Source organism: Stegodyphus dumicola, chromosome 7, assembly GCF_044657685.1.
Source record: "Stegodyphus dumicola isolate Sdum_Otavi_A_Nest chromosome 7, ASM4465768v1".
Taxonomy (NCBI): Eukaryota; Metazoa; Arthropoda; class Arachnida; order Araneae; family Eresidae; genus Stegodyphus; species Stegodyphus dumicola.
The window spans coordinates 20,144,893-20,163,198 of NC_140774.1; the positions used below are offsets into that span (position 1 = coordinate 20,144,893).

At 37.2% G+C, this 18,306-nt stretch overlaps 1 protein-coding gene across 1 annotated transcript in view; it reads right to left on the reverse strand.

Moving 5' to 3' along the window:
* Positions 1–7,383: 7,383 nt before the first annotated feature.
* The window catches only part of LOC146996114 (uncharacterized), a 47,243-nt gene continuing 36,320 nt past the window's right edge, over positions 7,384–18,306 (reverse strand). Inside the window, exon 2 of the mRNA XM_085819942.1 lies at positions 7,384–9,534. Within this exon, the coding sequence (XP_085676068.1) occupies positions 9,112–9,534 (423 nt within the window). The 3' untranslated portion in view covers positions 7,384–9,111. The remainder of the gene's footprint in view (positions 9,535–18,306) is intronic.

Sequence of the window (18,306 nt, forward strand, 5' to 3'; positions counted from 1 at the left end):
ACTCAGAATTATAATCAGAGCGGGGCTTTCCAGTATCCAGTGCCAAGATTTTAGATTTGCCATGGTGACATGTTCCCAAATTCATAAATTCTTCAATTATAGTCCCCTTCTTTGACAAATGGCTAAGAAATTCTTAAAGAATATCACGAGATTGGGTAAAGAGAGAGACTGGAGAAGATATCCAAAACACATCTCGTGGAGATGACTATCTCGTAAGAAAGAAAGCTAACCGTCCCACCACACCTACACAAACACACATGTTTTTTTTTAAAGGATCAAGCTTTTGGAAACTCATTTCAACTTTGAATAGGAAAATCATGTTTTTAAGAGAGGGTCTCATCTAAAACGTAGAGTAAAACATATGAATCATGTTGGGTATAGGTAGCCCTAAAATTAGGCATTGAATTTTTTTTAATAAATTCATGATCAACAGAAAATAATACAACGTCTTACTTGCAACTATTTAAAAGAATCCTTTGAACCCATACTTGAAAAAGAAATGAAGAAATATCCAGCTAGCTCTTCTAAAGTTCAGAAAGGTTAAGAGATTCTCAAAGAATTCTTCTTTAGAACATCTTGGATTCCCCATTAATGTAGAGAGGGAGACGTGTTACCTTTTCAACAGCCCACAGTGTTCTGAACAGAAACTCGAAATACTTTTATAGAAAAGAGAAGAGTTGAAAGTGAAAGTCGAAAAACGAAATGAGATCGGCTGGGAAAATATTTTCAGAGCTCAGAAAAAAAAATCTGAGATGTAAAAAAAAAAAAAACAATCTTTTTGTTAATTTTTATGTCTTTTAGACATGATAAAAATTAACTCACCCCCCCTTTTGTATGGGAATGTTGTCTCCCACTTTCTAAAAATAGACCATGACTCATCCAATCTTTTCTTGGAATTCTATTCTTTAGAAAGAATGAGTCATGATCTATTTTTAGAAAGAGTGAGACAACATTCCCAGACAAAAAGAGAAGGGAGTTAATTTTTATCATGTCTAGACAGCCAAGACAATTTGGCTTTTACTTTCACTTTCATCGCTTTTCTATAAAAGTATTCCACGTTTTCTATTCAGAACCGTGCGGGCTATCCAAGGTGCAGCATGCTTTTTCTCTTTCTCTATCTCATCTGGACCTAGGACCACTCTTCTAGAAAGAGCTTCTGTGAACACAAGTTTCTTTCCACTTTTTAATGTCTCACAGAATAGAAATCATTAATACGTTTAGGGGAAAATGTTTCCTGTTTGAAAAGCTAGGGTTTTCGTTTGGATTTCATCAGCAACCGTTTATCAGGTTCTAGCGAAATTGGATGATCCATCCGTGGATCAGAATTTCCCATCTGTAATTTGGATGGATCAAGATTTCAACATAGTTTAAGAAAAATCCTTCAATCCTATTTGAAAGGAGATGTCATGATATTGAAAGACATTTTTCCATGACGGACATTGAAAGACATTTTCCCATGACGGACATTGAAAGACATTGAAAGACATTTTTCCATGACGAAATCTCTCTATCCCACAGCTTCTTCTAAAGTGAACTTAAAGAGATTTTTCATACCGGGTTTTCAATTTTCACCTCAAACCATACCGTTGACGACGTGTGAGACACAAACCATGACATAAATTTCAGTTTCTATGATAGCTAACACGCTTGAGCTTTAAAAATGTATAAAAGAAGTTATTTTTAATCCATTTCAGCGATTGAGTGGGCTGCGGAAAAAAAGGCCCTTTCCATGACAGCTAACACGCTTGAGCTTTAAAAATATATGAAAGAATTTGTTTTTAATCCATTTCAGCGATTGAGTCTGCTGGGAAACATTTTCTTAGAGCTCAGGGGAAAAAAGGCTCTTTCCATGAGAACTAACACTCTTGAGGTTTAAAAATGTATGAAAGAATTTCTTTTTAATTCATTTCAGCTATTGAGTGGGCTGGGAAAAAAAAGGCCCTTTTCATGAGAGCTAACATGCTTGAGCTTTAAAAATGTATGAAAGAATTTATTTTTAATCTATTTCACCGATTTAGTCTGCTGGGAAACATTTTCTTAGAGCTCAGGGAAAAAAAAAGGTTCTTTCCTTGACACCTAACACTCTTGAGCTTTAAAAATATATGAAAGAATTTTTTTAATCCATTTCAGGGATTGAGTGGGCTGGGAAACATTTTCTTAGAGCTCAGGGAATGTGTCTCCAGTTTGAATGCACAGCACACACGGATGGGAAGTCGAAACTCGAGTGGCTTAAAAAATAAATATACGAAAGCTGGGTTATCGAGCTGACTAGGAAAAATTTTCAGAGTTCTGGAAATAATTCTGAGTTCAATCATGGGACATGAGAACACAAATGTATTACAATCATCATGTCATCATTGTTTACGAAAGCCAAAAAAATTCCTCATGAAAGAACATCTTATCTTCGTGGTTGTGGGATGGAGTAGAGATGTTGCATCTTGAACAACCCACACTGATCTGAACTGAAATATGAAATGTTTTTATAGATATAAGAAATGAACTGAAAGTGAAAGTAAAAATGAAATTGTATTGGCTGGAAATATTTCTTGGCTGTTGATTGGGGAAAATATTTCCAAAGCTAAAAAAAAAAAAAAAAAAAAAAAAAAAAAACTTTCTTTTTTTCTATTAATTTGATATCTTCACTTTGTTTACTTTGGAATGTCCTAGAATGAGTCATGGTCTATTTTTATCACGTCTAGAAGTTTTTTTTTTCTGAGCTCTGAAAATTTTTTCCCAGTCGGCAACCAAGTGAAAAATTTCCAATCGGCTTTTACTTTCACTTTCAACTCTTTTCTATAAAAGTATTCCACGTTTTCTGTTCAGAACCGTGTGGGCTCTCCATGGTGCAACATGCTTGTTCTCTCTCTACCTCATCTGCAGCTCTATGACAGCTAACACGCTTGAGCTTTAAAAATGTATGAAAGAAGTTTTTTTTAATCCATTTCAGCGATTGAGTGGGCTGGGGAAGAAAAAGGCCCTTTCCATGACAGTTAACACGCTTGAGCTTTAAAAATATATGAAAGAATTTATTTTTAATCCATTTCAGCGATTGAGTGGACTAGGAAACATTTTCTTAGAGCTCAGGGGGAAAAAAGGCTCTTTCCATGAGAACTAACACGCTTAAGCTTTAAAAATATATGAAAGAATTTATTTTTAATCCATTTCAGCGATTGAGTGGACTGGGAAACATTTTCTTAGAGCTCAGGAGAAAAAAAGGCTCTTTCCATGAGAACTAACACGCTTAAGCTTTAAAAATGTATGAATGAATTTATTTTTAATCCATTTCAGCGATTGAGTCTGCTGGGAAACATTTTCTTAGAGCTCAGGGGAAAAAAAGGTTCTTTCCATGACACCTAACACTCTTGAGCTTTAAAAATGTATGAAAGAATTTATTTTAATCCATTTCAGGGATTGAGTGGGCTGGGAAACATTTTCTTAGAGCTCAGGGAATGTGTCTCCAGGTTGAATGCACAGCACACACGGATGGGAAGTCGAAACACGAGTGGCTTAAAAAATAAATATACGAAAGTTGGGTTATCGAGCTGACTAGGAAATTTTTCAGAGTTCTGGAAATAATTCTGAGTTCAAGCATGGGACATGAAAACCGAAATGTATTACAATCATCATGTCATCATTGTTTTCGAAAGCCAAAAGAAAATCTCATGAAAGAACATCTTTTTTTCCTGGTTGTGGAATGGAGTAGAGTTGCTGCATCTTGAACAACCCACACTGATCTGAACAGAAAAATGAAATGTTCTTATAGATATAAGAAATGAATTGAAAGTGAAAGTAAAAATGAAATTGTATTGGCTGGAAATATTTCTTGGCTGTTGAATTGGAAAAATATTTCCAGAGCTATTTAAAAAAAAAACTCTTCCTTTTTTTCTATTAATTTGATGTCTTCACTTTGTTTACTTTGGAATGGAGAAACCCAAAGACCATGACTCATCCTTTCATAAACATATAATTCCTAGAATGAGCCATGGTCTATTTTTAGAAACAGTGAGACAACATTCCCACACAAAACGGGGTAGGGTTAATTTTTATCATGTCTAGAAGACATGATAAAAATTAACAAAAAGATTTTTTTTTCTTTCTTTTTTTTTTTTTTTACATCTCAGAATTTTTTTTCTGAGCTCTGAAAATTTTTTCCCAGTCGGTAACCAATTGAAAAATTTCCAATCGGCTTTTACTTTCACTTTCAACTCTTTTCTATAAAAGCATTCCACGTTTTCTGTTCAGAACCGTGCGGGCTCTCCATAGTGCAACATGCTTTTTCTCTCTCTACCTCATCTGCGCCTAGGATGTTTTTCCTTCTTCAAGAAGTGGAATTTTTTGGGAATACCTTACAATTTCACGAGGTAGCTGTTTCTTATATTTCGAGGAGATTTCAATGAAATTGTTTATAGATGTTATCTATTGCAGTTGGGGAAAAAGTCTATACTGAATCGCTGGAGACATCTCATCGAGATAGGTCACGTTATATGTTTACCCACACCTAAATAAACTGGACATGAGCCATCCTTTTGTTTTCTCATCCAACAAAGATAGACACTGCAGACCGTTTTGGGTTTTCACTCTTCGCGAAACGAGACGAGCCGCAGCCACACTTTGCGTTTTCTCTGAGCGCAATAATGGATTACGTGAGCAGCCATTTTGTTTCCCATCTCACCTAGATAGATCATGTTGTATTTTGTTTCATACACCTAGCCAATTTTGGACATGAGCCATCCTTGTGTTTTTTTTTTTTTTTTTTGTCTATCGAACCAAGATAGACTCTGGAGACAATTTTGTTTCTCAACGGAAAAGTAAATTTTCTGAATGGGTACCGGTGTTCGAATACTTTTGTGGCCGACTGTACCTCGCCCCTCAACTACCAGGACCCTCCTTTCCAGCGACACGGGTCTCCACGCACGGCAAACACGTGGGCAGTTTTCTCGCCAATCGAAGACTAGAGACAAGGGCTGTTCCAGTCTCTCGTGACGAGCCCCAAACTCCGTAGAGAGAAACCACAAGGGAGAAGGGAAGGGAGAAAGTTCCAGTCAAGAGGAGAGGAGACGGAAAAAAGGATAGATCACTGGGGCTCCAGGATCGTGACACCCTTTTCACCAAGAAGATGATCCCCTGAAGGGCTAGGGTACCTCGGGATTGCCACACCCGTACTCACAAAAGTGAGCCCTCTGAGGGGAAACTTTACATAGAATTTATGGTGTAGCTTAACCAAAAACAAGAGAGAAAAAAATATAAAAAGTGAAACATAGGAACACAACTAAAATATATAAGCACATTTTTTTATCTACTTCACTAATGTGAATTTTATTATAACAAATGAGTAGCTGAGTGAGTGAGTGAGTGATTATGGCGCAAAACCAGAGATGATTAATGACGCGCCAAACACAAGGTGGGATGATTACAATTGCTGTCATTAAAATTCAATAAATAAAAACAAGTAGATAAATGTATCAAATCCAGAGGATGAAGTCATATAAAAACAAGTTAAAAGCACATATTAACATTCAAGACACAGTCTTCAAAACAAATTACATTTGGTAATAAAAGCCAATCTCTTTTAAATAATAAGGGTGAGTGAGTGAGTGATTATGGCGCAAAAACCAGAGATGATTATGACGCGCCAAACAAAAGATGAGATGATTACAATTGATGACATTAAAATTCAATAAATAAAAACAAGTAGATAAATGTACCAAATCCAGAGGATGAAGTCATATAAAAAACAAATTACATTTGGTAATAAAACCCAATCTCTTTTAAATAATAAAATAAATTAGAATTGACCTCTCTTCCGATTAAACGGTCGAGAGGTAAGTCACAGCTATTAAAATATTTCTGGCGAAGACTATTAAAACATGGACACTCAATTAAAATATGACGAACAGATAAACAAACATTACAATTAAAACAAACAGGCTCATTTTCAGCTTTAAGAAGATAGCTATGTGTAACTCTTGTATGACCAATTCTGAGTCGAGTCAAAAGAACGTCCTCTTTACGATTTCCAGCAAAATCCCAATGCTCAATTCTAGGTTTGATGTTTCTCAACTTGTTGTGATGCTGAACATCCCAAATTTGCTGCCATTTTTTTCGTATCTTTCCCTTGATGACACAGCAGATGTCTCTAAAAGGGATAAGGCGACTGGACAGTTCGACAGCAGATTTTGCCGCGATGTCTGCAAGCTCGTTTCCCTTTATTCCCGTATGCCCGGGAACCCAGCAGTACAGGATTTCATATCCTCGTATCATTAAATTTCTATGAATTTTGAGAACATCCACTACCACAGGATTCTGAGCGTTGGGAAAAGCTTCCAAGGATTTAAGAGCACTATACGAGTCTGTGTAAACTATGAACTTTTTGTGGCAGAGCTTTGAGATGTACAAAAGAGCATAATATATTGCAGTTAGTTCAGATGTTAGGACAGAGAAAGCATGGTGCAGGCATCTGCCCTCTATGTAATTTTCAAATACAAAAGCCATCCCCACATGATCATCCGACTTTGATCCATCTGTGTATATCGGATAATAACTGCTATATCTGTGCCTGTGCTCAGCGAAAATTTGTCTGTAAACGATCTCGTTAGTGCTCGCCTTTACGTGATGTTTAAAAACATCAAGAAGCTGGATCCGTGAATTTTCCCAAGGTGGAATTTCAAAATTCTGTACTGCTTGGGGGTGCATATCAGAGAGGGAGAGTTCCTCAATGACAGGGCGAACTCTTAAAGGGAAAGTAGGAACACAGGATGGACGTGTTTCAAATAATGTGTTACACTCATTATCAAGTAAGCACAGCTTATTGGGATGTTCAGGTTGAGATAGAGTATTAAAATATTGCAAAAGGCACAATTGCTCACGCCTCAGATAAAGTGATGGTTCGTTACAGTCAACATATAGGCTCTGCACAGGAGAAGTCCTGAAAGCTCCTGAACAAATCCGCAGACCTTGATGGTGAACAGGATCCAGTTTTAACAAAACAGATGACCGAGCGGATCCATAAACAACTGAGCCATAGTCCAGGTTAGAGCGGATAAGCGCTCTGTAAATGCGAAGCATGGAGCAACGCTCTGCACCCCAGGAGGTGTTCGCCAACACTTTTAAAATATTTAGTGTTTTTAGACACTTCTTTCTCAGGTTTAAAACATGAGAAAGGAAAGTCAATTTTCGGTCGAACGTCACTCCTAAAAATTTTACTTCAGGCGCAACTGGAATAATTGTACCATTCAAGTATAACTCAGGTTCAGGATGGAGACCTCGCTTCCTACAAAAGTGCACGCAGACAGTTTTCTGTTTCGAAAATGTAAATCCCTGTTTGTCTGACCATTCTTGGATCTTAATCAGAGCCATCTGCAGTTGCCTCTCTACATATCTCATGTCTGCTCCTCGACAGCTAATCTGCAGATCATCAACATATAGAGATCCCAAGATGGTGGGAGGAAGTTCTTTTAGTACAGAATTTATTTTTAAACTAAACAGGGTTACACTGAGCACACAGCCTTGAGGCACACCCTCTTCCTGTTCAAAAACATCCGAAAAAACAGAGCCAATTCTTACTTGAAAAGTTCTAGTGTATTATTATTACGATAAATTTTTATTATCTACTAATAAGATTGATTTTATTCATTATGAGGAATTTTTTGCTTGTTGTACTGCTTTTTATAACTTGGATCCTTATTGTATACACCCTGCTAAAAGAGTTATTATTGATTATGAATTTCATTTTGTTGAATTTGGTGAAATTGACATTTTTACAGATGGTTCTGGAATCGATGGTAAGATAAGTTTTTCTTATGTTGTATATTACTATGGTACTGAAATTTACAATGATAAAATTAAATTGGAAAATTTTAATTCAGTGTTCCAGGCAGAATTGGCAGCTATTTTTTATGCTTTGAGATGGATAAGGGATAACTTATTTATACATTATAAAATATCAATTTATAGTGATTGTCTGTCTGGTCTCCAGGCCTTAAAAAATTACGAATGTAAAAACTCATTAGTTGTTGATATTAAATGTCTCTATGGAGAAATCACCAAAATTCATGTTGTGAAATTTAAATGGGTTAAGTCGCATGTTGGGATTTTGGGTAACGAAAGGGCCGATGTGTTGGCCAAGGAGGCAGTTATGGGCGAATCCGGGAAGTGTTCCATTGTCCAACCATCTAGAAGAATTCTTGTAAATAAAATAAAACAATTTTATATTGATATGTGGAAAAAGGATTGGAATGAGTCTGATAGAAAAAAGGATTACAGTTATAGTTTGATCCCTACATATAATAAATGTATTTCATGCTGCCTGGATCTTAATCAAATTATCACAGGACATGGACGCTTCCCGGAGTACCTAAAGAGATTCGGTCTACAAGAAAATGAGTTATGTTATAATTATGGAGTTACGGGTTCAGTTAAACATTTTGTAAATGAATGTGATTTAACTTATGATATAAGACAAAAGTTTGGACATATTAATACATTTACTGGAAAAAACACTGAATTTGAATTTGCTAGGGAATTAATGAATTTTATTTAATAATAATCGTGTTAATGTCGGAATTTTGATTTAACATGTGTTTGGTGATTTTATGATAGAGCATGGTCTGTGTCTTGTGTTTTGTCCTTTTGTTTGGTTAGTTTCTAACTATTGTATTTATTTTAATTAGTATTGTGCCGTTAAGGTCCATTAAGGTTATATCCTAATGGGCGTATTTTATTATGTGGTTTTTAACTTGGCGCCCCCCTGGAAAAGTCATAAAATCAAATCGATTAGGTGGATGGGGGGCTGCGCCTCTTTCTGTACACCAAGAGAACTAATCGATCATGAAGATGAGGACCTTAATTTTATACCTGGATCATGGCGAAATGAGGAATCACTAAATCCCTGTGTAAACAAAATGGTTATAACACAGAGTCTACTGAAGCAAGGCTGATGCGAGAAAAAATTTGCGATTATGTAAATAATGAAGGAAAAGTTGCGTGGCAAGATAAACATATAAAATATTATTAATCCCTGATTTCTCAATAAAAATAAAGATTATTTATAATTATTTTTATTTTATGTTACAAAATAATGTGATAAATAATAAATATATCTAAGTTTCTTATTTATTTTGTGTTGTTCATGGAATCTAATACATTTTGTTCTGTCTGTGCATCTGTGAGAATTTGGTATATTTTATATTTTGTGTCTGTGAGGAGTTGACGGTCATGGATTAGACTTAGTTCGGAACCAACAAAGGAACCGAACTGTGTAAATGTATTTGGAGTAGTGTTTTTTGATTTTAATATTGTAGAAATTTCTTTAAGTGTTGTTGTGGCTGCTGTGTAAATGTTATCGTGTTTCTGTTTTTTGTTTGAAGTTGTAGTGTTTGATGTGTGTCTGTTTAGCTGTGGTAGTGTTTGTGTATGACATAATTCTATCTGTGTCTCTTCAGTGTCTTGCTCTTCAAAATCATTTATGTCAAACATCTCCTCAGAATGTCTAGTAACTTCTGCACATCTTTCTTGTGTAGCAGTATCATTAAAATCCTGCAAATTAAAATAACACTTTAATTTTTACTATTTCAGCTATCATTCATTCATATATAACAAATCAGAATTAACAAGCTATGGAAAACATGCAGAAATAAATATTTATAAGGATAATGAATATATTTCCTAAGCTTGATTTTTCAAGAGATATCAAAGTTGAATAGTCAAATATCTTGAATAAGAATACAAAAAAACCTCGTAATTCTGTTGTCTAAGTTGTAGCATATTTGGTATCAATAAAAACATGCAATACATATATTTAAAAGAAAATATATAAGAAGTTAATGCTTATGTTTAAAGATGTTAAAAGTAACAAAATAATGACTAACTCATGTCTGATTTAGCTGTGAATATAAGTTTATCATTGAAAATATTTGTAAATTTTATATATATATATACATATATAAAAACTGAGAAGAAAGCAAAGCTAATATTTACTACAGTAAAAAGAAATAATTTGAGTGTTTTTAAAAGAACAGTCTGTGTGCATGTACATCCCATATTTTTATAACTTTTCAATGCGAAGCGGGGTTGGACTTCATTTACTTGTAAAAACTTGAACAATATGAGTAAGATTTTGATAATAATAATTACTTAGAATGCAATAAGAATTCATGTTTCTCTATTAATATTTTAAAATTAGAGGTACTCGCATATTATCTCAACCACCTTAATAAAAATTGTCATACTCTGCACATAAAAATCCGTCACTCAAGCAATGTTTCAATTGTTGTGTTATTTTTGTTGTATTTGGAATTCTAATGATTTTGACAGACATCGTAATTTTTTTGGGGACTTGGGAACTTTTAACTTACTTTTATAATATCACTTGTGGAATCTGCCAGCAATGGAAGAAACTGCAGTAAAAATTCTGCAGTATATAGTATTTTGTCACAAAAATGTAACGCAAACAGCGATGAGATGTGTTTGGTAAACAGTTGATGTGCAGTACAAGTTTATGCAATTTATTGGTCTTTTAAGTGAAAACAGATCACTGTGTACATGGAGAAAAGAATAATGCTAAGAGTTAGAGAAGTATTTTGAAAATTCGTAAGTGTTTTATTTTTTAGTACTTAACATATTAGCGTAACCACCTCAAGTTTGGCAATGAATCTACGTAAAGATTGGATGAAAGTTTCCGTAGATACAGAAGTAACTAGTTCGAGGTGAATGGCTCTATAAATGGCACACGTATACAAGACTATCCACGCTTTAGACCTCTCACGGAGATAGAGAGGACCTGCTAGATCTACACCGACGACTTCAAAAGTCGCCCCTTCTTTGACTCGATCTTCGGGTGGAAATCCTGGCTCGACTTCCACTCTTTGTGAAACAAATCTTTTACATCTTACACATTTTCTGATAATATTTCGAGTTTTCTGGATTTTAATATCCAATAATTTTTCTGGATTTTAATATCCAAAAGTTTTCTCTAAGATTTGTCATTAAAGTGCTGACACGAGCATGCTGGAGTTCTAGATGTTTCTCGTAAATTAGTCTCTCAACAAGAAGGTGTTTTGAAGGTAAAATGATAGGATATCGGAAATTTTCATTATCTTGACGCTGTAGGACGTTCGTTTTGGCTCTTAAAATTCCATTTTGGTCTACGATTGGTCTCAGCGCACGAATGGCGGGATCTTTTATGCCTGTAAATGATTCTTTCTGTACCAATCTACAAAGTGCCTTTTCAGCATTCTCCAATTCATCAACTGAGACATCAGGAGTGAGGTTTTTATCTTTGTTCTTTAAGTTGTGATAAAACCTGAAAATCCAAGCGATCATTCTCACGGTTTTTCTATATGAAGAGAAGTATTTGTAGTACCGGTCCAAATTGTCTCCCTGATCTAGAAGAGTCAGAATCGTTTTCCTTTTTTCCTTGTTTATAAGTTCCTCATCAGGCTTTTCTTCTACATGGGGCCACTCGTCTTCTGGTAAGTAAAGCCACGATGGGCCATGCCAATTTCTGTAACTGCTCAATAGTACATCCTCTCGATGGGAGATCCGCTGGGTTTAAACTTCCAGGTACATGCCTCCAGTCAGATATTCTGGTAAGCGATGTTATTTCTTGTACTCGATTATGAACAAACGTACCCCATGTCTGATCCCTTCTTATCTACCCCAAAGCTGTAGAAGAATCACTCCAGAACACTGTTCTAAAATTCTTAAGTTTCAAATCTGATAGAATTGTTTTGGCAAGCCTGGCACCTATCACAGGCAGGATAGAAGTTCAAGACGTGGAATCGTAAGTTCCTTAATAGGGGCTATTCGACTTCTCGCGCTTACTAACTGAACCTTTATACCTTCGATGGTTTCAGCTCTTAAAAATGCACATGTGGCATAGGCTCTTTTACTAGCATCCGAAAAAACGTGGAGCACTACGGTATCTTCGTTTCCGTAATCAATATTTAACCAACGAGGAATTTCAATCTGAGATAGCAGAGGCAATTGGTTCAACCAAGTCCCAAACTGCTCACTTAGGGGAAGAGGAAGATCTTCATTCCACTTAATCTTCTGGTTCCATGTTTCTTGCAAAATTAGTTTAGGAATTACACTTATCGGTGCAGTAAAGCCAATGGGATAAAAAATTTTCTGGGTAATTGAGAAAACTTTTCTTTTGGTAATAGGTTCCCTCAAGTTAAATGTTTCTTCGATCTTGCAACTCAAACTATCTTTTTCTAAATCCCATACTAATCCTAATACTGGGACAACTTTCGTCTTGCTCTCTATCTCATCGATCATGTCAATGCGAAAATTTGATCGCCAACATCTCAAATTGAAATGCCCTGAAGCCAAAATCAATCTTGCTTCTTGAATGAAATTTTCGGCTTCATCTACGTGATTTAAGCTAATTAACGAATTATCGAGGTAAAATGAATCTTTCAAAATATTAGAAGTTTCTACAAACTTTTCTGGGACTGTAGTCAAAAGGTGACTAAGTGTAGCGGCTAGCAGAAACGGACTTGATGTGAGTCCAAAAACAACTCGGTTATGTCTGTAAATGTTAAACTTATGTTGATTATCGAACCATAGAAACCTTAAAAAATCTCTATCCTTTTCTGCTATTTTGATTTGAGTTGATAAGGCCTTTTCGATATCAGATGACACTCCTATGCGATATTTTCGAAAACGATTCAATATACGTGGAATAATTTCTATTAAATTTGGTCATTTACTCAAACAATCATAGAGAGAGGGTGAATTCTTAGAACGTGCAGATGCATTGAAAACAGGCCGTATCTTTGTAGTTTCACTAGACTCTTTTATTACAGGTCTGTGTGACAAGTAGTGCACTCCTTCCTCCTTTTCCTCAGTTACTACCTCAATAATGTCCGCTTCCCACTCATCAAATATTTCTTCGTAATCTTTTCTTCTGCGTGTGTTAATTAGTTTACTTTCGGTTTTGACGAGGTGTCTTTCTGTCATAGTACGGTTACTGGATAAGACGGATTTATCTAAAATAAAGGGTAAGGTTACTTCATATCTCCCTGAGCTATCTCGTTTTACACTTTTTAAAAAATGTTTTCGAGTTTCTTCTTACAAGGCAGTTTTCGTTTTGTTTTCCTCACTTGAAATCCCCAAGGTGTCTAAACGCCAAAGGTTGGACAAATTTATATCGGAAACATGTAAGGATAAAGAAAGAACGGACAGGGAACTCGACGTATTCGCATTCTCTTTAATCTTGCCCATTAAAGTCCAGCCTAACTTGGTCTCAGGCTACGTAATCCCCCGCAAAATGTTCAATTCTTTCAGTGAACAATTGTGCTGCGGTGTCCGCTCCTAACAGCATATGAATCTCTTCCGGATTTTCTTGAAACAGACAGAGATTTCCATTCGCATGATTGTCGTTGATAAGGATTCCCCTTTTTTCCATTACTTCAATCAACTTTTCGTCTTTGATCTTAGGTAGTGACGAACAAATTTTCCTCTGGTCTAGTGCTTCGATTTTACACCTGTACTTTCCATCTAAACTAGTTAAATCTATTTGATAACGATTATGATCTTCCGAAACTTCTACACCCCCAAATAACCCATGTTTAATTCTTTCAGTTCCTATCTTTTCTAATTTCAACGTTTTAGCAGCATATTGACTTATGTACGTGTTCTGACTTCCGGTGTCTATTAGCAATCTTAAATAACCCTTTAAGGTTTTCCCAGCTACCCCTACGACCAAAGTTTGTAAATAAACTTCAGAACGGTTGCTTTGATTCGAAAGTACTTTATTTTCAACTTCCTGGACAGTTTTGATCGCTCCCTTCCTACTCTCGGAATTAATTCTGTTGCACATAATCGTAGAATGCTTAGAGTGACAATGGGAGCAAAAAATGTTAGAATCACAGAATTTGCTGATGTGACCCTTATTTTGTAAACACCTAAAACAAGTGCCATTTTTGCGTAGTATTTCAACCTTTTTGTCATTCGTTAGTTTCTGGACAATAGGACATTTATGGCTTGAATGGGAAAAATCTCCGCAAAAAACGCATGCCTTAATCAATTTTTCTTTAATACCTGTGGACACTAAATCAGAAGCAGAAGAAGCTTTCGTTTCTAATTTATTGCTCTTTCCATCGCTGAAATGACGAGTGTTTATTTTCTGGACTGCATACGCAGACTGACTGCGGCCACTATTCGCTGTCGAATGCTCTGAATTCTTATTTATGACTTCCGCCCTTTCGCGTGAATCTAAACATTGAGCTATAATCATGCACAGGCTTTTAATATTACAATATGCACTTCCATTACTCATTCTGTTAATCTCAAGCAAAATATCTTGGGGAAGTGATTTCAGAATTATTGGACATAACACACTTGACAAATTCTCGAGAGACTGACCCAAATTTTCTAAATATCTTAATTCGATAGAAATATTATCATAAAATTTTCTAAAGGCGCGAACATCATTCGAGATTTTCAACGGTTTAGTGTTCAAAATGTTATTTAAGTGAGTGTAAATGAGCACATCTGTTTTCGCAAATCTTTCTTTTTTGCGGAATCGTAATTAGCAGCAGTAATCGGTAATCCTTCGACTGTATTTAAAGCAGAACCACCTAAATGACCTTTCAAATAATTAAATTTGTCTATTTTATCTAATGCCCCTCAGGGGGCTCACTTTTGTGAGTACGGGTGTGGCAATCCCGAGGTACCCTAGCCCTTCAGGGGATAATCTTCTTGGTGAGACGGATGTCACGATCCTGGAGACCCAGTGATCTATCCTCTTTTCCGTCTCCTCTCCTCTTGGCTGGAACTTTTTCCTTCCCTTCTCCCTCGTGGTTTCTCTCTACGGAGTTTGGGGCTCGTCACGAGAGGCTCGAACAGACCTTGTTTCTAGTTTTCGAGTGGCGAGAAAACTGCCCACGTGTTTGCCGTGCGTGGAGACCCGTGTCGCTGGAAAGGAGGGTCCTGGTAGTTGAGGGGCGAGGTACTGTCCCCAACACACTGCTTTGGCCTCTGCTTCAGCTAAACGGGAGGCACCTTAGTCGTATTCACGGGTGTCAATCGGCTGGTCACTAGTCCTTGTGTCAGTGGCTTGGGGTCAAGCTCTCGGGAGTACCTGCTTTCGGGAAAGCCAACTGTGGGGCTTCAGTTTGCGTATAGGTCCGGCTAGCCCTAACACAGGAATCTGTGTTCCCTTGTTGGGCTCCGTGGTGGGCGGGGCCGTCGGACCCGAATCTTTCTTCTCTTCAATATGCCTTCATCACATACATATTTAATTAAAGATTTCGAGGTCACTCCAGTTACTCAAGTCACTCCAGTCACTCAACATAGTTCTGAAACGTCTGCTAAACCAGTCATTCAACCTAGTTCTGAAACATCTACAGCTAAACCAGCCACTCAACCTAGTTCTGAAACATCTACTACAAAAAAATTACGTACAGATACAAATGAAAAAAATCCTAACAACAGTCCCCGTTTCCTAGTCATCTCTAGTCCTTCTGGCGAAATGCATAAGATGTCTCCTTTCGTAATAAACAAATACATCCAGTCCTGTATTGGTGAGACGAGAAATATAAAGCGTCTCTGCTCCGGAGACTTGCTTATTGATACAACCTCAGCCACACAGTCTGCTTCTTTACTTCAGATAACTAAACTTGGGCAAGCGAATGTCACTGTAACACCACATAAGTCACTCAACTATTGTCGAGGTGTAATCTCAGAATTCGACCTTCTGTATGTTTCTGAAGAAGAGATCGCTTCTGAGCTCTCCGAACAAAATGTCTGCGGTGTAAGGCGGATCAAGATGCGTAAAGAAGGTAAGTTGATAGACACGAAACACGTGATCCTTACCTTCAACACGCCTGATCTGCCTAAGAATATTAAGGCCGGATATCTAAATATTCCTGTAAGACCTTATATTCCAAACCCTACGCGATGTTTCCAATGCCAGCGTTTCGGCCATTCTAAGACGTCTTGTCATGGCAACCTCACATGCGCCCGATGCTCACAGATTGGCCACGATTCTGAAAATTGTACCGCTGCGCCTCTTTGTATAAACTGCAAGGGTGAGCACCCAGCATTTTCACGCCTCTGCCCAAAATGGAAATTGGAAAAAGAAGTGCAGACTGCAAAGGTTACGAGGAACATCTCATATGCCAAAGCCAAAAGATCAGTCCAGAGCACACAGCTTCGACCAAATAATCATATGCCAGTGCTGTTAAATCATCTCGTACAGTTGCCACCGAAATATCAATAGGCACACAGACCCTACCAAATAAAACCCAACCGTCTTCATCCAACAAGAAAAAAGAAAATGCAACCCATATAGTACAAAAGAACGAAACAGTTATTCAAAGTAAGCCGAAAACTAGTACACATAAAATATCCAATAAAAATAGAAGTGACAGCAATAGCTCTTTTGATGAGATGATTTCTGAATCTGCGGATTCAGACTTTATGGAAGTAGAAGAGGGTCTAGAAGTTCCCAGGCATCTACTTCCACGAAAAACAAAAGAACAGCACAGAAAAAACAAAAACCATTCATAATGGCCACCCTCATGTCATGGAACTGTCGCGGTTTCCACCGAAATTTGCTCGATATCAAAGCCATAACTAATGCTTATCATCCTGTGTGCTTCGCAATACAGGAAACAAATCTAAAACCAGAACAACAGCCAAAACTTCGGAGGTTTTCTTTCGTCAGGAAAGATAACATTGCAGGTGAGCGTGCCAGTGGAGGTGTAGGTCTCCTCACCTCACTGGATTATCCCTCAAATGTGCTTTCTTTGACGACATCCCTCCAAGTTGTCGCTCAACCTAGTGTCGCTACTCAAACAAATTTTGATATGTTGTTACAGTCGTTTCTCTGTACTTGCCTCCAAATGAGCATATTGATCAGCAAGATTTAAATGGTCTTTTAGAGCAGCTGCCTGAGCCTTTCATGATAATAGGAGATTTTAACGGCCATAGTCCGCTCTGGGGTAGTAAAGATACAAATTGCCGAGGAAGACAAATTGAGCAGATGATCGAAGATCATAGCCTTTGTCTCCTAAATAATGGACAGGATACGTACTTCCATGAGCCTTCAACGACATTCCACGCTCTCGACCTTGCCATCTGTTCACCATCTCTGTTGCCATTTTGCTCTTTTAGTGTCGGAAATGACCTGTACAACAGCGATCATTATCCCATTTTTGTATCTCTTGCAGGAAGAGGAGCAAACCCCATGTCGAGACTCCCTCGGTTTATACTGGACAGGGCAGACTGGGAACTCTTCTCTTCTATTGCAGAGCTCAGAGATCAAATGGTAGAAGATCGGCATATCGATGACGCTGTGGAAGCTGTTACTAATACTATTATTCAAGCAGCTATGCTTTCGATTCCTAGAACATCAGGAAAAATGCTTAAATATACGAAACCATGGTGGAATCGCGACCATGAAGCACTGAAAAAACAGAAAAAAGCATGGGGTATTTTTCGTAGATATCCTACTCTGCGAAACCTCATAGCCTTTAAAAGAGCCATAGCAAATGCAAGAAAAGTAAGAAGGCAGAGCCAGAGGGATTCTTGGATTTCATATGTGTCGTCAATAACATCCTCCACACCTAGCAAGCGGGTTTGGGAAAGAGTTCGAAAAGCATGCGGAATGTATAAAGACCACTCACTTTCCTTTCTGGAAAAAGATGGCCGAGTGATTAGCTCCATAGAAGAAATTGCAAATACTATTTATTGGTGAGACATTTGCTGCCGTTTCTTCAAGCAGAAACTATTCACCTGCATTTCTCTCTATCAAGCAACACTCTGAAATAAATCCCATCGCATTCAACTCTTCCAAATCTGAGCCGTACAGTAGAGACTATACTATGGTTGAATTAAGGAGAGCTTTGTTGCAGACACATAGGTCTTGTCCTGGTCTAGATGGGGTGTATTATGAAATGCTAAAGCATCTGTCCTATAAGTCACTGTGTGCCCTTCTCACACTTTACAATAGAGTGTGGAAGGAGCGTACATTTCCCAGTGCGTGGAGGAGAGCTGTTGTCATTCCTATTGCGAAGTCAGGGAATGACCCGAGGAATCCCTCGAACTATCGGCCAATTGCCCTTACCAGTTGTGTTTGCAAACTGTTTGAAAAGATGGTAAACAGCTGCCTAGTCTACTTCTTGAAAAAGAATAATATTATATCGCCTTATCAGAGCGGTTTTCGAAAGAGGAGAACGACCGTAGACAATATGCTTCTATTAGAGACATCTATTCGAAACTTTGTCAGAAAAAGTCACCTTGTCTCAATATTCTTCGACATTGAGAAAGCTTATGATAAGGCATGGAGATACGGTATAC